Source organism: Crocodylus siamensis, chromosome 8, assembly GCF_052110815.1.
Source record: "Crocodylus siamensis isolate JL-2025a chromosome 8, ASM5211081v1, whole genome shotgun sequence".
Classification (NCBI taxonomy): Eukaryota; Metazoa; Chordata; order Crocodylia; family Crocodylidae; genus Crocodylus; species Crocodylus siamensis.
The window spans coordinates 21,426,179-21,443,090 of NC_143402.1; the positions used below are offsets into that span (position 1 = coordinate 21,426,179).

General features: G+C 43.1%; 1 protein-coding gene across 1 annotated transcript in view; it reads left to right on the forward strand.

Annotated features, from left to right (window-relative positions):
* The window catches only part of AR (androgen receptor), a 106,236-nt gene that overhangs the window by 42,355 nt on the left and 46,969 nt on the right, over positions 1-16,912 (forward strand). Inside the window, exon 2 of the mRNA XM_090059919.1 lies at positions 3,884-4,035. Within this exon, the coding sequence (XP_089916045.1) occupies positions 3,884-4,035 (152 nt within the window). The remainder of the gene's footprint in view (positions 1-3,883; positions 4,036-16,912) is intronic.

Genomic DNA, 16,912 nt, shown 5'->3' on the forward strand with positions numbered 1-16,912 from the left:
GAAGAAGTGCCTCAAGTCCAGTGAGGGGTATCTCAAGTCCAGAAAGGTTGAGAACCACTGGCCTAAACTCATCATGGCCAAGCTGGGGGGGGGGGGGTGGAGGATAACAAAAATACAGGGGAGACAAAATGACCTTGGTAATCCATGAACAGTGTGACTATTCTACAAACTCAGGTCTGACTCCCATTCCTTGTTTCCAGCTCTCCCAGCTGATGTGCATTGACAGTGCAGAGGGAACAACATTCCAACCCATGAAGTGGTAGGGAAGAGTTTCTTGATAGCAGTCCTTCCTGGATGTTTAAGAAGCATCACTGATACATTGGATTTCTAGGAGCTTTCTGGTCAATTGCAACTTCCAGAGAGAGGTTGGGCATTTACAGTGAGACATAGATATGGAGAGGGGCATAATTCCTCAGACTGCTTTGGGGGTATTAGGGAGGAGGAAAGGTGTTTGGAGGAGGAAAGGTTCAAAGATAATGTCTAGTTCCTTGTGTTGTTGAAGGGACCAGCTCCAACAGACTGTTAGAGACCTATGCAATAGGATATAGTCTTGTTTAAAGGAAAGGCTCCCACTGGTTCAAGTGTTTTATGCATATGTGCAGCGAGCTCTAAGTCCACTTCTAATCAAGTCCTGCTTTTTCAAACAAAGTTATAATTATAGGTGTATCACCTGTGATTAGAGTGAATTCAAAGCAAAGTGCTATACCAGGGCGGCTAACTGTTATTTTCTTTATGTCTTTGGGGAAGTCACATTTTGAAAGAGCAATATACTAGATTTCATGTGCATGTGGAAGACTAGGGTTTATAAAGGGTTTGAGGGCATATAAAAAGTGAAAGATGTTGGATGGACAGCCCTTGTAACTGAGACCTTCTGTCTGCTGCGAGGTTCAGTGTAGAAAACAGCAGCATTGTCATTCACTTCTTTCTCCTTGGCAGGTATCTTTGCCTTCTTTGCTGGCTGAAGCTATCTCTGTATCTTAGAAAAGAGTTTGTTTCCCTTGGCCTATTCACTCTTTAACTTGTCAGCTGAGCAGCCAAAGGGAGCCAGTTAGTGGTGATGACAGCTGAGTTTCTGTGAAGTATTTTGTGACTCCTAGTAGGAATTAGCCTGATACCTCAATGAACTTTGGTCACTGCTGATACCCACGACCCATGACAAAATGCTCTGTATCTTATTGCTTTTTACTCAGCTGTCAAATCCCCTTTAAGGTTATGGTTTTGATATGCTAGTCAGGAAATAGGGAGAGTTTTCACTGAACATACCAATTCAGTGGCAGAAATGTTCTGGTAGAAATAGAAACTTCAGCAGTTAATAAAACATGGTCATAAACAACACACCTTGGCCCCTTGCCAATGATTAGTCCTTGCTGCTACTATGTGAGAGAACGTAGGTTTAATTTTTGGAGTAAGGCTTTGGCTCTGCTAGTCAGTAGGCTCCAGGAGCACTAAAGAGGCTGCCCACTTGCAACCTGTGGTGAGGAGAGGAAAGACCTCTTCTGTCTGAGGTAGCAGCACTGCTGATGAAGAAGTATTTAAAAATGAGTAGTCTGCAGGTGGTTTGATTGTATTGTAAACAGCAATTGGGTCTAAGTGAAAAATCCAAAAGCCAAATTCATCCCCAGTAAAACAACACTCACTTCAGTGGATTTGGTCCAAGTAGCGTACAGAAAAAGCAGGGTCCCAGCAACACACTAAACACATATAGGTTCATTAATGTGCTGTAGTTATGGCGCGTTAAGTTTAGTACTTGGATAACCAAGGACTAAATCAATGCACAGTACCTGGCATTACTGTACAGTAGCGCTGGCGCACAGCTTTTTAGTTATGCTAACTGTGTAGTAGCCTATGACTGCTCAGTAGTATATTAGCACAGGTTTTGTCCTGCATGCTACTGCTCAGTAAAATTAAGCTACCTCCGCAATGCAGTTAGCATTTTGTGTAGACGCACCCAGTACATCAGATGAGCCTCAGTGCTGAAGCCATAATGGCATTAGCATTACAAAAACCTGTCATAAAGCGCTTCCTCATCAGTCCCTTAAAGCCAGTCCTGCCATTGGGTAAGCCCTAGGCATGAAAGGAGTGATTTAAAGAAGCTAAGTCTGGTTTCAGTCTCACACTGTAAATTATGAATAACTCCACTAGTTAGCAGGATGACATCAGCATGAGACTGGTGTGTGCCAAAGTGGGTGTTCAGCTCCGTTGTTGCTGCTTTGCTGAATGATGTGTGACCCATCTATGTAGGGCTGCCGTTTAAAATTGTCTGGAAGCAGAATAAAGTGGTTCACCTTCTGATGGGGGCTGCACATAGCTCCAGAGTCTGCACTGACTCTCAATAGGTTTCCAGGCACAAATCAGGGTGATGGTTTAGGGACCTACAAAACCCTAAACCAGGGCTGGGCAAAATATGGTCCACGGGCCAGTTCCGACCTGCAGAGGGGCTTTATCCGGCTCACGGCAGGTGCCTTGGTCCCACCTGGCCCTGGCACTGTCCCACGGTGGTGCATCCTGCTACCCCCTAGGCACACAGTGGAGCTGGGGCAGCTTCGCACTGGACTGCCTTTCTAAGCAGCCACTAGCTCCCACCCTGTGGTGCTGTCGGGGACCCATGTGCAGCCCTGACTCACCCTGCAGCTGCTGCAAACTCGCCTGCTCATACTGAACAGCTGCAGCAACAGCAGTGCCGGTGGGGCAGAAACATGCTCGGCAAGGGGGAAAAGCAGCCCCTCCCCCTCAGCACTGCCCATTGCTTCCTGCAGCAGCTGCGCATAGCCCATGCTGCACTGCCTTACACCGTCACCACCACCTCTGGGCTGCTCTGTAGGGCAGCAGGGGCAGCGCAGAGGAGCCACAGGGCAGCTCAGCGTGGAGATGCAGAGCAGTCACAGGGGCCAGGTCAGGGCTGTGTGCGTGGTCTGGCTGCTCTGCTCCCGCTGGGGTCAGTCCAGAGTGGGCACAGGGCACGCTGAGGCTGTGCACTGGTGGCAGTGGTGGGGAGGTGTGGCAGGGCATGTGGCTCCAGGCTGTAGTGGTACTGGGGGGGATGCTGACTCTACAATAGAAGAAATTCAAGGAAGAAAAGAGGCTGTCTGTGAAAAAGTACAGCCTCTTTTCTACCTTGAATTACTACTACTGTAGAGTCTCCCCTACTCACCTTTGGGTTTTTTCCCCACACCTTTTCTCCCCGCTTTTTCCACCCCCTCCTTTCTCTGCTCTACCTTTTGTTTTCCTAATTTCCACCTATTTACATTTTTACTGACATCCAGCCACATTTTTAGCTTTTTTCATTCCTTGAAGTCTCAGAACAGCAGAGATTTCCTTTGCCTGAAGAAGGGTGACTGTGCCCGAAAACTTGCAAAGAACTTTTTTCCAACTACTCAGTTGGTCTAATAAAAGATCACATCTACCCAAAGAAGCTTGCCTGCCTATGTCCTTAGACCAACACATCTATAACCAAAAGCCCCGAATCAGTCAAGGAGCACAGGGAAGGAAGCAGAAAGCAGAGCAGCAGATGAGGCAGGGGAAGAAGATTAAAGTGGCACTTGGGGAGGGTACAGAGCTAATTTTGTGGCATGCCTGCCAAAAAGGCCCACTCCCTCCTTGCAACTGGTTCAGAAGATCTGTTTTATGTTGATTTCCTAGTTTCCTTTTACATTGTTCTGTCCGCTTGCCACTCTCCTGTTGTGTAAGTTATTCTGTTTTCTTATTGTAAGCTGCCCTGAGCCTTTGTTGGGAAATGCAACAAATAAATAAATATGTGTTTTCTGAGTCCAGTTTTTGCAGTGAACAGTCTCACAAGCATAATATTCTGAGCTTGCAACAAACTCATGTCCATCTATCCTGTCTGCTGACTCTTTGTTTTGTCTCTCTCTCCCTGTGTCTGAAGGTTGGAGGCTGGAAGGGACCACGTTTTGCCCATTGACTATTACTTTCCACCACAGAAGACTTGCCTGATTTGCGGAGATGAAGCTTCTGGATGCCACTACGGAGCTCTCACCTGTGGCAGCTGCAAAGTCTTCTTCAAAAGAGCAGCTGAAGGTAATGAACCTCCATTCAAAGCATGAACAGAAGTAACAAATAAGTGCTCCAGCTTTGATATGTTCTGTTTCTCCAGGCTGGGCGACAAAGTTTCACAATAGAAAGCAGTGTAGCTGTACAAAACATCCATATGGATTTGTAGAAGGATTATGTAAGATCAGCCAGTGCAGCTTAAGGCAACACTGTGCAGATATACTCTCTACTAACTATGCCAAGCTGAATCAAGAACCAGGATGGTCACGTTACTGCGGTGCTCTAAGGCATCCCTCTGAGTTTATTTGTCTGCTTCCAGCTGCAGAGTTGACATGTGTGAACGTAGCATGTGGCATGTCTGTATTCCTCTCCCTTGTGCTAGACAGATGTACCCCGCATACCTGTCTACTGATTGGTCTTTCTTGCTAGCTGTGAGAGAACTTCGCAGAGTCCAGGAGCCAGCTAACAGATGGGGGGAAAGCATCACTGGCCTGCTTTGGTCTGAATTCTCTTAATCAATAAAAGAGAAACACCGCAAATAGTTTGATTGCTCACCCTTTCTTTGTTGTTTCACATTACACGCCAGCCTCAAAAAACTACCCTTGCTTTTGGAAGTGAGCTCAGCTGAACTCTAGAGTGGCCAGTTCCCCTTCATCCATCTCACTTAAACACTCCCTGAAGGCTCCCAAAATCCCATCTGCCCTCAAAGATCTTAGATCCAAATATCATGAGCCAGTAATTTTCACTCTTTCTTTCTCCTCCTCCTCAGTGTCACTTACTTACAGTGATGGAACAGTCCACTGACTTCCAGATAATGGTGGTGTTTTGAGAGCACCTGTATCAGTCACTGTTCAGGAGCTGTGCTCTGTCCTCTCTGCCTTTTCCCTCCTCACCTCATCCCCCAACCTTCACCTCCTGGAAAAAATATGTGCTGTATAACCAATCCCTACTGATGCATTACTGCTCAGTCCCAGAGGCCCCTGGGTTAAATGTGGACCAGACATTCCTTTTCATGAACTGAATCTTGATGCTATCTGTTCTTTATACTTAAGAATTATAAGGAACTAGTCAGTCAGGCTATTTCTTCGGCCTTGAAAGTAAGGTGTGCTAGAGCTCTGCAAATATAGTCAGAAGTACACTCTCTTGCCAGAGGTTTGACATTGGCTGCTGAGCAGTCACGTTTATTTGGTGGACTTACTGCAATAAATCACAGGAATGTTATTTTGGTTTTAGAAGGGCATGTAACCAACAGTGATCATAATTCTGCAGTAATGCTAAACTGATCTGCTCAGTGAACCAACTGCAAGTAATAGTAAGTCAAATGACAGCTTGGAAGATATTCCTGTAACAGTGAGACTCAATATTAGTAACCAGCACCCTCTAGCTTCTACTTTTGGCTTGACTCACTAGTGACATTGAATCTATGTGTCTTTGTGCCTCACTTTACCCATCTGCAAAATGGGACTGGTGTTTCATAACAGAGGAGATGGATCAAGCTGTATTGTGAATCATAATGCTACATTGTGCCACTAAATTGCTCCTGGGTTAAGAGAAGCCTGAAACAATCACTGTTGTGTAGATTGGGAAAGTAAGTAATAGTTTAGTTTGGGTGGCTGCTGAATACTCTGACAAAAGCAATTAATTCATCATAACAAACTGATGGAAACCCATCCCCCTTGGCTAACCCACCACCACCAGAGTCATCACAAGGTCAGATTCTCCTTACACTCTGGCTGTGTGGGCCAGTATCTCCCTTGAATTCAGTAGGATAAGCCAGAGGAAAAACACAAGCCATACCATTCAGTGCGCTTATACCAAGGAGCTTCACTCTCTGTAGTACCCGGTCCTCTTCTCTGCTATTTGATCATACTTGGCCAAATATTAACAGATGATCTATTTGACACAATTTCTTTTCCCTTGTTAAAAGACTGAATAAATCATTTTTAAATACATTTGAATATGATGAAATGTGTCAGGGCCTCAGCTGGTGTCAGCTGAAACGGGCTTCTTAAAATTAATAGAGCTGTGTTGATTGAGATGAGGCAGGGATCCGACTGGATTTATCGAATGACATCTTCACTTTTTGTTTTTGTGTCAGCTGGTTAAGAATTCATTCATAAGTGAAGCTTGCAACCATGGGATAAGCTTTGCCATCTCAAAGCCTGAGGTCAGGTATCGTTTTCCCCATTTGACAAAAGGGGACTGAGGCAGAGAAAAGCTAACCCATTTGCTCAGGGACATACACAGTGCACAATGGTAAGTGAGATCTCAAGCCCCAAGATGCCCATTTCTGAGTGTGTCTTTTTTGGAGTGGTGGGTCCTTTTCAGTTTATATCAAGGTCTAGTGTGTGCTTGCACAGCACTGGATTTATGCAGTGCGCTATATAAGAAAAATAAACAGATCAGCAGTATGTTATAACTAAGTTAGCATGTCAAGCAATACAAAAGCATATTCTGGCCATCGTGGACACATTCTATCTCGTTAATTTGCAGTTAAACTAATAGTTGAAAAGTAGGTCAGATAAAAGGAAAGAGAAAAATTACCTTCCTCCCAGTATTCAGTATTTCCAGATGTAACGGAAACCAGCCAGAGCGTGTCACAGCCTATCACTTCCTCCTACAATGAAAGTGATAAAGATCCTTCAGATCAGAGGATTTCCTCAGTTGTACCTCAGATAGTTTCATTGCAAAATGACACCACAGTTCTACACAACGGGACCCCTTTGCCAGACTCAGAGCTGAAATAACAGAAGCCTTGTTAACAGCTGTTGTTAACTTGGCACTGAGTTTTGTTACTAGAGTTGTACAGGAAATCTAGGCCTGATATGGGGTGCTATAGACCAGGTGTTAGGTGCTTTGGAAGAGATCTGCATGAAAAACTTGGTCTTTATCACACAGTGGTGTCAGCACCTTACCTGAATGAATTAACAGAATAATTAAAAACAAGTTTATTGCTGGTTTTGGTTCTGCAGTGGGGGTGGGGGAGGAGGAACCAATGAATAGCTCAGAAATATCTGTAAATTAGGATCATATAACATTTGCTACAGTAATAATTCTATCTCTAATCACATCTTCCAACTCCCAAGACTTGAGTCATGAAAATGAAATATATTTTGCTGACATGATATATCATGGGACAGGGGAGCAGGAAAAGGGAATGGTGTCCAAGTGGAAAACCTCCCCTGCATGTTCAGCTCCCCAGCAGTACTGGCTCTGTAATTGGAAGGCAACCACATAAATAAAAGTGTATTTTCTGTTTCTGGTCCTGATCCATTTTTGTTTTTTAAGAGCAAGGCTTTTTCTGTAGTGTCAGTAAAATAGCTGTAGTTAAAACCTATAAACTCTTTCATTGAAACCTTTCCATAGGATCAGGTGTTAATAATGGAAGCACCCTTTCTTCTCACATGTTGATATCTTCAGCAGAGTGCTCTGTGGATATAAATGGGTAGAGCCTGCTTGAGTTTATTGGAGTTTTATCCAGTTATGCCAGTAGAGATGTAAGCTCCTTATTATACTATATTTAAAAGAGTCCAGATAGACACTTATGGCTGGAACCAAACCAAAAAAAGATGGAGCTTTATATCTTTAAGGAAGAGAATGTGCATGTTTGCTGCCTCGTCTACAGATGGGAAAATGTGTAGGCCCCAAACAAAAGCAAATCACAGTATAATAGCAATGCCTGGTCCATTAATCTGTTAAAAGAACGCTAGTCTGGCAAATACAGAGTCAATAGATGGCCTTAGAGTTTGGTTCTAGTTTGGCAAATAAACCACAGGTGAAAACCCTTAATGGGGGAGTAAAAAGTTAGAAGCCAGGTGTGAGTGAAGGTTAATAATCCCTGCTGGTTGGTCAAGAGGAAGGACCTGGAGTCTAGAAAAGCTAAGATGTTCTGCTAGTAAACTAATGCTGTTCATTTTCTATCTTTGCTGTTCTCTGCAGTTCTAGATGAGGCTTCTCCTGGGCTTTGTATTTTCACATTACAAAGCTCTATGTTCAAGGGCTTCAGATGCAGGCTCTTAAAATAGAGGTTGTTTGAGGATAGGATTAATATAAAACAATGTGGGTAATCTATGCCAGGATCATAACCCAGATAGTTGCAGGTGAAAATATAAAGCAGGAGCTCATTATGGTGACTCCTCAATGCTTTTGTAATGTATTTTGTGTGCCAAGTGATTAGAACTAAGGAGGAAGATAATATTTTCATGCATCAGCCTGCTGCATATGGGTATACCCTACGGCTATCTCTATTTTGGGAAGTAATTTTTTGAAGAGCTCTCGTCACCTTTGACACACTTTTAAGAAATACAGGCTAACAAAACTATATATGCTGCAGCTTCCCCAAGCTATAAAAGGTAGCCATCCTCAGTATTCAGCTAACTCTGCTATTTACAAAATCTAGGAAGGAGAAATAGATTGTATAGCATAGCTTGAAGATCAACACATTTAGGTTATTTCTAAGGGGTGATTACTTACTGGACTCTTCTTATCATGGCAACTGAATATTGAAAAATAATGCATACAAACCACCAGGATTTCAAAAATGTTTGGGTATAAAAATTTATAGAAACACATCAGCGGAAGTAATTCAAGAGGAAAAGATACATTTTCCTAAAGAATTATAAAGAATGCCCAGGGTTTGTGGCTCCTTGCACAAAGAGTGTTAATGGGTCTGTGCAGTATCTAGTGCTTCCAGGAAAGAAAAGCACTCTCCTCTTAATAAAATCCTCACTAGCTCATTCTGCTCAGGAACTGTAACCTTGATATCAAGACATAGGGGCACTTTATAAACAGGTATAAATCTTCTCCTCAGTTCTCCATCAGTAGTCTGGATTTATGAACATTTTAAGGCATACATAGGGCCAGATTAAATACAGACTGGTTCCAAGATCTGCGAATGCAGATTCTTCAGTTCTGACGTGGGCTTCCTCACCAGAAGCCCAACAGTCTGGGATTTTCTTTTTCTCTGAATATCGTTCTGATCTGCCTCCTAAGCGGTGAGGAATCCAGACAGACTAGGTTTTATTTTTCTTAGTAGAAGATGCTGCTATAACTGCTACACCAGGCATGTTCTCAGCTTCCAGAGAAAAAGCTGACTTCTCTTATTCCTTATACTTCCCCACTCAAACCTTCCTCCTGCCACAAAACAAAATAGAGCAACAAAAAGCCCCTCCCTCTACGTGACTTTTTTTTTTCATGTAAAAATGAAAGGTATTGATGTATCTGGTCAGGGTGGTTTGGGCCGTGAACTATGGGCTTTAAGACTTGCCACACTCCCGCACCTTGCACTGACACCCTTCCAGAAGAAAGTATCAGGAAAAGCAAGTTATCTGTATACATCATGTGATCTTGGGTGAACTTCATGGACCAGTTGTCCCATCTCACAACAGAGACAGGTCAGGGGAACTCTTTCAGTTCCCCATGGGGAACTCCCAGAAAAACCATTCTATCTGGGCTGGGGCGAGATTCGGATCTCTTCCATGTCTTCCTGTGTTCAGCTCCGAGAACCTGTGAGACTTCATGAAATGTTCAAGGCCATCCTACCAGTTCTGGGGCTTTCTCCTTACAGCCTTCCCTAGCAGCTTGGTAGTGGAACAACACTGCTAGGAATTCCTCTGCCTAGAGTTGTTCTGGATGCTCAGAGTGCTGTCTCATAGGGATTCAAATGGAAAAGTTAACACAGCCTCAGGCAGCCCTAATTCTCTGGGAAATTCCCTATATGATTGGTGGCAGGATTGATGTGCAACCCCCCTTCTACCAGATCTGTGTTGACTGCATGCTGGAGACTGCTGATCTCTTGGCACAGGCACATACCAGATCCAGCCTGACTTGCCTTTTTTTTCAGTCAGAAACATAAAAACAGACTATTTTCCATTTTCCATTGGCACTCCTCCTTCCTGTTCTAGAGCCTGGAGCCATGATATCATGGTCATCCTGGGCTCTGTCATGGCTGCAGTCTTGCTGCCCATCTTGTCTGCCACATCTTATAAATGAAAAAGGGTCTGAAGTTCCTGTTTCCTGTTCCTGCACCTTTTGTACTTCTCAGCAGAGGACACATTCTCTCTCTTCACCATGTCCTGACCTGCCAAAAGTTAGCCATTTGCCAGACAAAAGCATTAGTGCCAGGTTGCTGGTTCCTGCTAGCACAGATAATAGTTTTGAAGTGAATTGTTTTCAGGCCCTGTCTTCATAATGTTTAAAATTACCTTCTCTCCTTGGGCTAGGTTTTTGAATCATTGCCTGAGGAGCCTGCAAAAGGTTTCCTTCTTAGAATTGCAAAACAAATAATACCTGCCTGCTTTGCTCGGTAGCATCTCATCCCAGGTTTTGTACCTTTGGTTGTCTTATGTTGACTCATCTGATTGTGTAAGTTGTGGGTGAAAGTGCATGGACAGAATCCAGAGAGTCCCAGGATTGGAACAGCAGGGATTACTGCCAGTAACTGGTGGAACTGATTTGGGATCTCAAGACTGCGATAGTAGGGAGATGAAGACAGCACTTCATTAGCACAATCACAGATTGGACTAGATGATCTCTTGAGGTCCCCTCCAGCCTTACTTCTCTTGAAACTGTTGCTATATGAACTGTAGGAGAAGCCTACACACTGGCCCTTGCTGTACTCTCTGCTACATGGGGTTGCCAAACTCTGTACTCAAGCAGGTTACCCATTGACTGCAGAGTAGGCAAGGCAGGAGCAGATACTAATGGATGGAAGCCTGAAGCAAATACTTTAAGTTTAAACAAGCAGGTGAACTAAAATGTATTTATGTTTTTACTACCAAAGGTAAAATAGTTAAAAAAAGAAATTCCACTCAGTGGACTTGAGCTTCTTTAAAATACAGCCTCTTCAGCTTAAATGATTTGATGGTTACTCATTTTTATAGCTTGCCATTTAGACATTCCTGGCTTGCTCCAATTCTCTAATTCTACTTTTTCCACCTACACAGTGTTCTTCAGAGGTATTCTGTGCTTTTACAACTCCAGTACTTGGAGGTAGTTCATCATTTGAGTGACACTGAGTGTGTCTACATGTGTATTTACATCAGCTTAAATATACTGCAGAGTAAGTTACTGCACAGTAAGCGGGAATAGGTTGGCATCTACACATGCAGGCATTTAAAGTGCATTAACCCTGTGTGTGGACTGACTTGGGACTAACTAAAGTATTACTGTGCAGTAAGGCATCTGCATATGCATTACTGCGCAATAACTAATCGTGCATAAATTTGATACCTGTGTGACGCAGGTATCAAATTTATGCTCAAGTCAGTGTAAGTCACCATATTTACTGTGCACTGTGGGCATTCCAGTGTCCAGATTCGCACATTGAGCCAACCTGCCTTTCTAACTATGGCAAGCTGTTGAAATGGGAAAGAAAGTAAGACACAGAGTGGCCGCATCTAACTGTACGGCTGTATGCTCCCATGCAGGTTTTAGAGCTGATCAAAGACTTTCTTTCATTTCTGACAGTCAAGTTAAACATATGACGTGTAAATGGCAGTTGTCAAAGTCACCTGGTACATTATTGGATGCTAAAAGCAAGCCATGTCTCGCTGATGACTTTCTGATTGGGGCAATGTATTAGGAACACAATCAGACTGGCTGACCCATCTGTTCCCTGTCTTGTTTCTGTTCACAGTCACCACCAGATTTTCCAAAGGTAAGGGCCAGAAACTCTGCTACTGCCAAAAAGGGGGTAATCTGCTTCTGACGAAAGTTTTGCTCCTAACCCCTGGTAATGAGAGAGTAGTTTGTACGCTGAAGTATGAGGATTTATAGCCCCCCCACAATGTTTAATGTCTTTTAGCATTTACTGTTATAAATTTTATTCCAGATGTTGGTATAGATTGCTTTCTGGAAGAGGCTGCTGTGCTAGGTACGACAGTAACTCTTGGTGACAGACTTCTGGTTGAAAAAAACATGCTGCAGCTTGTGCTGCTAGGCAGTCAACATTAATCTTTGTTCTCATCTGAGACTGAAGAATTGTCCTCCCTCTTCCCCCTTCCGTTCTGATTTTTAATTGTAATTTCAGCTGATAAGCCAAGAGGAATTCGGTGACCATGACAATTGCATCATCTTCTTTGTTGTGGTATGCTAGAAAGAGGCAAGAAGGGCATCCATTTAGAAATGGAGGGCATATGCCCAGCACGTGGAGGTAGCAGCAGGCCAATACAGAATGGCTGGCAGTGTTAGCAGTCCAGCAACTTGGCAGATTCGCCACTGCTTCAAAAGATGTCCTTTAAAAATAGAGAGGTCCATCTTCTACATCCATATTGCTTCATTTAACTGAACAGTTTAAAGGGCTTTTTAACATTTTCCATCCAGACTTAATACCAAATAATATGCAGATCAAATTATGTTTTCATGGCCACAGTTGAAGATCACAACCATCTGGTATTTTGTCATTGCAGAGGGGGTTGAGTCCCACCAAAGCACATGTTTTTCTGCCATTTAACTACATGGAAAAACTATTCTTCCTGGTATATGGCTGTTTCTGAAAGGGCATGGGCACGTGGTATCTTGGAGGACAGTTATTTTGATAAATTACAGAGTAGCATTCATTAGAGAATAAAAAACCCTCTCTACTATTATAGAGGAAGCATTAGACAAACTGAAACTCAGATATACAAGTTACAAACTTAAGCTTCCTGTGTGATGGACAAATCCATTTGTGAAAATACATCCTTTTTTTGCAGACTTTTTGTTGATGTTGTCTGTTTAGATTCTTGAATTCTTCAGCACCTAGTAAAGTGGGTCCCTCGTCTTGTAATACCTCAAATGCAGTGTACAGTGAATGAACAAAAACAATGATTTCTCACATACAATAGCAATAATAATTAGGACTCTGCCCCTCTAGCATTTTCAAGATCTCCGAATAGATTAGAAACATTAATTTAACTCAGCTTTCCTCTATAGTTCTTGTCCCCATTTTACAGAGGGAGCAGGTATGGCACAGAGAGAAGTGATTTTTCCAGGGCTAGATAGAGGGTCACTGGCAGAGTTTGAAATGGAACCTACTTCAGCTGACCTTTCCAATTATCAGAAGCTCCTCCTTCCTTTTTTGATATCTGAGTGATTTTCCTCCTAAGAGGAATATATTAGAAACTGTCATTAATTGTTATGCTTCTCCCAGATGAGTAGCCAAATGATATAGTTACTAGGGATGTGCAAAGCAGGCCCTATTTGATTCGGATTCAGCCTAGATCAGGGACAGCAATTTGATTCGTTGATTCAGATCACTGTCCCTGATTCGATTCGGCCAAATCCGAATCTGAAGATTCGATGGTGATTCAGAGAATCAGCGATTCAGACATAGATGCAGCTTTAAATGTTTTTTCTACATACTGTGAGGTAGCAGGGTATTGCTATGATACTGGGGCAGATGGAGCATCCCACAGGAGTGCAGGGAGGGGCCCCTCCACATATTCAGTGGCAATCCTGGAAGTGGACCGGAAGTACTTTTGGTCCACTTCCAGGTCTGCCAGGGAGGCTCCCCTTGCGCCCCCTCAGGTCAGCAGTTGGTTGCAGCGGGACCCCAGGTGCCCCCCAAGACCAAGGAGACACCAGTCACCAAGTCGGGGGGTCATGGGGGGCCCCGGCACACTCCCCAGCACACCTGGAAGTGAACTGGAAGTGCTTCTGGTCCACTGCCAAGTGCACTGGGGACCCCCCCCCCAGTGCCCCTGTGGGACACTCCATGCACCCCAACATCTCAGCAATCACGAGCCTCCTGGTACCTAGAAGTATGTAGAAAAAACATTTAAAGCTAGCTGTCTCTATGTCCGAATATCTGAATTGTTCTGAATCGATTTGGAGGGTTCCGATTCAATTTGGAGAGATCAGAGGGTCCTCTGATTCGATTCAGATTCAGAGATTAGGCTACAAAATCAGGCCGAATCACTGCTGAATCAAATCAGGGACTGAAGTTTCACACAGCCCTAGTAGTTACTTTTGTTTTATGCTTGAGGAGAACTCGGACATGAAGAGGTGAAAAGTCTGGGCCAGGGCCATGCAGGTTATGAGTGTCATAACCAAGATTAATTTGGTTCCTAGTCATGTTTTTAAGGCGTTTAAAACCTGGCTAGACAAAGCTTTGGCTGGGATGATCTAGCTGGGGATGGTCCTGCCTTGAGCAGGGGGTTAGACTAGGTGACATCCTGAGGTCCCTTCCAGCCCCAGTTTTCTATGATTCTATGTGCTGAATGCAGTAGACCCTTCTATTTGTGAGCTAAATACAGACAGTCAGAAAGCTCGAGACTGAATTGATTCAGTCTTCACAGGCTAATCTAAACTGCATAGATTGAACCGATAAGCAAGTGATCATTCACTTTTGATTCTAGAAATGCAGCTACATGTCTTCGGTGGCTCAGGCCAGAAGCCAGGGGACACTAGAGTACATTTCCCTGCTCTGCTGGAGCGGACAGCTTGGGCCAAAGCTGGCCTGCCCTCCCTACATAGTGGGTTTGTGAGGAAGGTTCAAAACATCGTGAGATGCTAGGGGATTGTGAGTTAACTTGAATCTGGAGAGGATCTAGAACAGAATTTCGATAGACCGGCTTAAATCAGTTAAGTCTGATGCTACATCCATCCAGATCTATCTTAGACCGGTTTAAGCCATTTTGAAAGCAGTTTATTTGCCCTGAACTTTTGTTGTGTTACAGATTTGAACCAGTTTCCAATCACTTATGATGTTTTATGCATAATTTCTGTCCCTACCCCTAATGTTCATCTGTTGTCAATCTGCTTAGCTCTCTTGCAGTTAGTGTACTCTGACTGCACCATGTATTGCACAGGAAGATACCAGCTGATGACTGGGCCCACTCTCTTCTGCTATAGAATTTAGTGGAAGGAGTATCTGAAGAATCAGTTTTTTAATGAAATTGAGATGCCCTGTCAGAGCAGATAAAACAGCAGTGCATACAAAGTAGAGATGCTAATGTATCCAGAACATTTTATAAATGAGAAAGGCATATAGTGTACATTCCACTATCTATTATCCGTTCTTATTTTCCTTTCTGTTTCAGGATGAATATAGACCAGGCTGATAGAAGATATGCTACTATTCTCAACTAGAGCAATTTGCCAAATTCCAGGAAACAGAATTAGGGTTGACTTGATGAGTTCATTTTTTGATCCTGAGATTTGATTAAAAAAATAACTGCTTCCATGTCTTCTGTGTAGGTGGAGAAAAGATGTGCAAAATATGATTAGGACTCTGTTCAGTACAGAGGTGGTTTCAAAACCACAGTTACAGCATTTTACTCACTATAAACTTACCATAAACAAAATTAAGCCTTAATCTTGTAAGCAATGGGACGATTCAGTGGGCACAATATTTTTGCAGTTACATAAATGTTTGCACTGGCTTTGAAACAAACAACAAAAGATGCATGTATTGTTTACTAAATGGAAAAGGAAAAGGCTGATGAGAAATTAAACCCAACCAAAATTCAAAATGCATATATTAACAGTTGTTTGGTTTAAAGGACACTTGCTGTGGGATATTACACCAAGTGCTTTAATTGGCAAGCTGCCTTAATTAAAAGTGCCCACGCATCACGTGTATCAGTGTCCCCGTGCTAAAAAAATGGTGTTGGGGTGCTTTGAACTAAAGCTTATCAAATGTGTTTTATTTCAAAGCACCCCACCACCATTTTTTTTACTATGGGGACGCTGATACACGTGATGCGGAAGGCTGCTGGAGTGCCACAGTTTCTGTGCTCCAGCAGACTCAATTAATCCCTAGCCCCAAATTAATCAAGTCTGCTCTGACGTGCTGGATTTTTAGTGCAGCAGAGCAGAGTCCCCACATGTCTAGAGGAGCCGTTGATTGCAAATTTGTCCATTTGTTTTGAAATGAAGAGAAGTAAGTCATCCTAAAAGAGTAAAATACATTGCAGAAAAAGGTACCTATGTGTGTGAGATCCCTTTTTAAAATTTAAGGTTCCCTTCTTCATTGTCTGTGCTTTCCATTCAAGGATAAACTATTGCTCCTGATCCAGGACCAGAAAATAAACTGATTTGTGTCTACATCAAATACTTTACATCTGTTTTTATCATGAAGGGTGTTTTGGGGAGGAAAGGACAAATACAGATAGAAAAGTGGAGGAGTCATTATTAGTATATCTGGAAGAGCTCTGTAAATTGGTATCCATCTTGAGAATATCCATAATTACAGCCGTCCTTCTTTCAGGCAAAGGGACCTGGATAGGAGCCAGTTCAAACTTGTTAGGGTGGCTCTTAGCTAGGCTGAGAAGGTAGCACATGCTGTAGTCTCTTTCTTAGGGCCTGAACTCATAGTATGGAGCAATATTTTCAGCCTCTGGCAACTGTGGCTATGAGAATTGCAGATTTTCATTTATATACTAGGAAAAATCTCTGCCTCTCAAGTACAAAGGGCAGAATGACCCAGTCAGCTTAATCTCCCAGCAAGGAAGGAACAGACAGATGTATGAACAGCTATCCTTCTCTTCTTATTTACATTTTCGGTAACAGCTAACAGCTTTCACTCCATTGTGCTAGACCCTATGCCCACATGAAACCAAATGTCAATCTTGGCCATAGGTCTTACAATCTAAATAAAAAGGGTAAAGCCTTCCCTAACCGGGATTGAACTCCAGCTGCAACAGCTAGAAAACCAGATCCTGACCAGTAGCTCAGTGGCTGATTATGAGACTAAGAGCTCATCTGGATACAACTAAACCCATAGATCTGAGGGCAGAATCTCAGAGAGGTATTTTAAAAACATGCACAGTACATGTAATGATTGGAATTGATAGGTATGAGAGCCAACAGAGCATTCCACCTCTGAATGGGAGAAGCTTAATAAATCACCAAGTCCATTTTATGTTTTTGCCCGTCTATGGCAACAAAGAGTGACCAAACAGTGACCACTGAAGATGTGTAT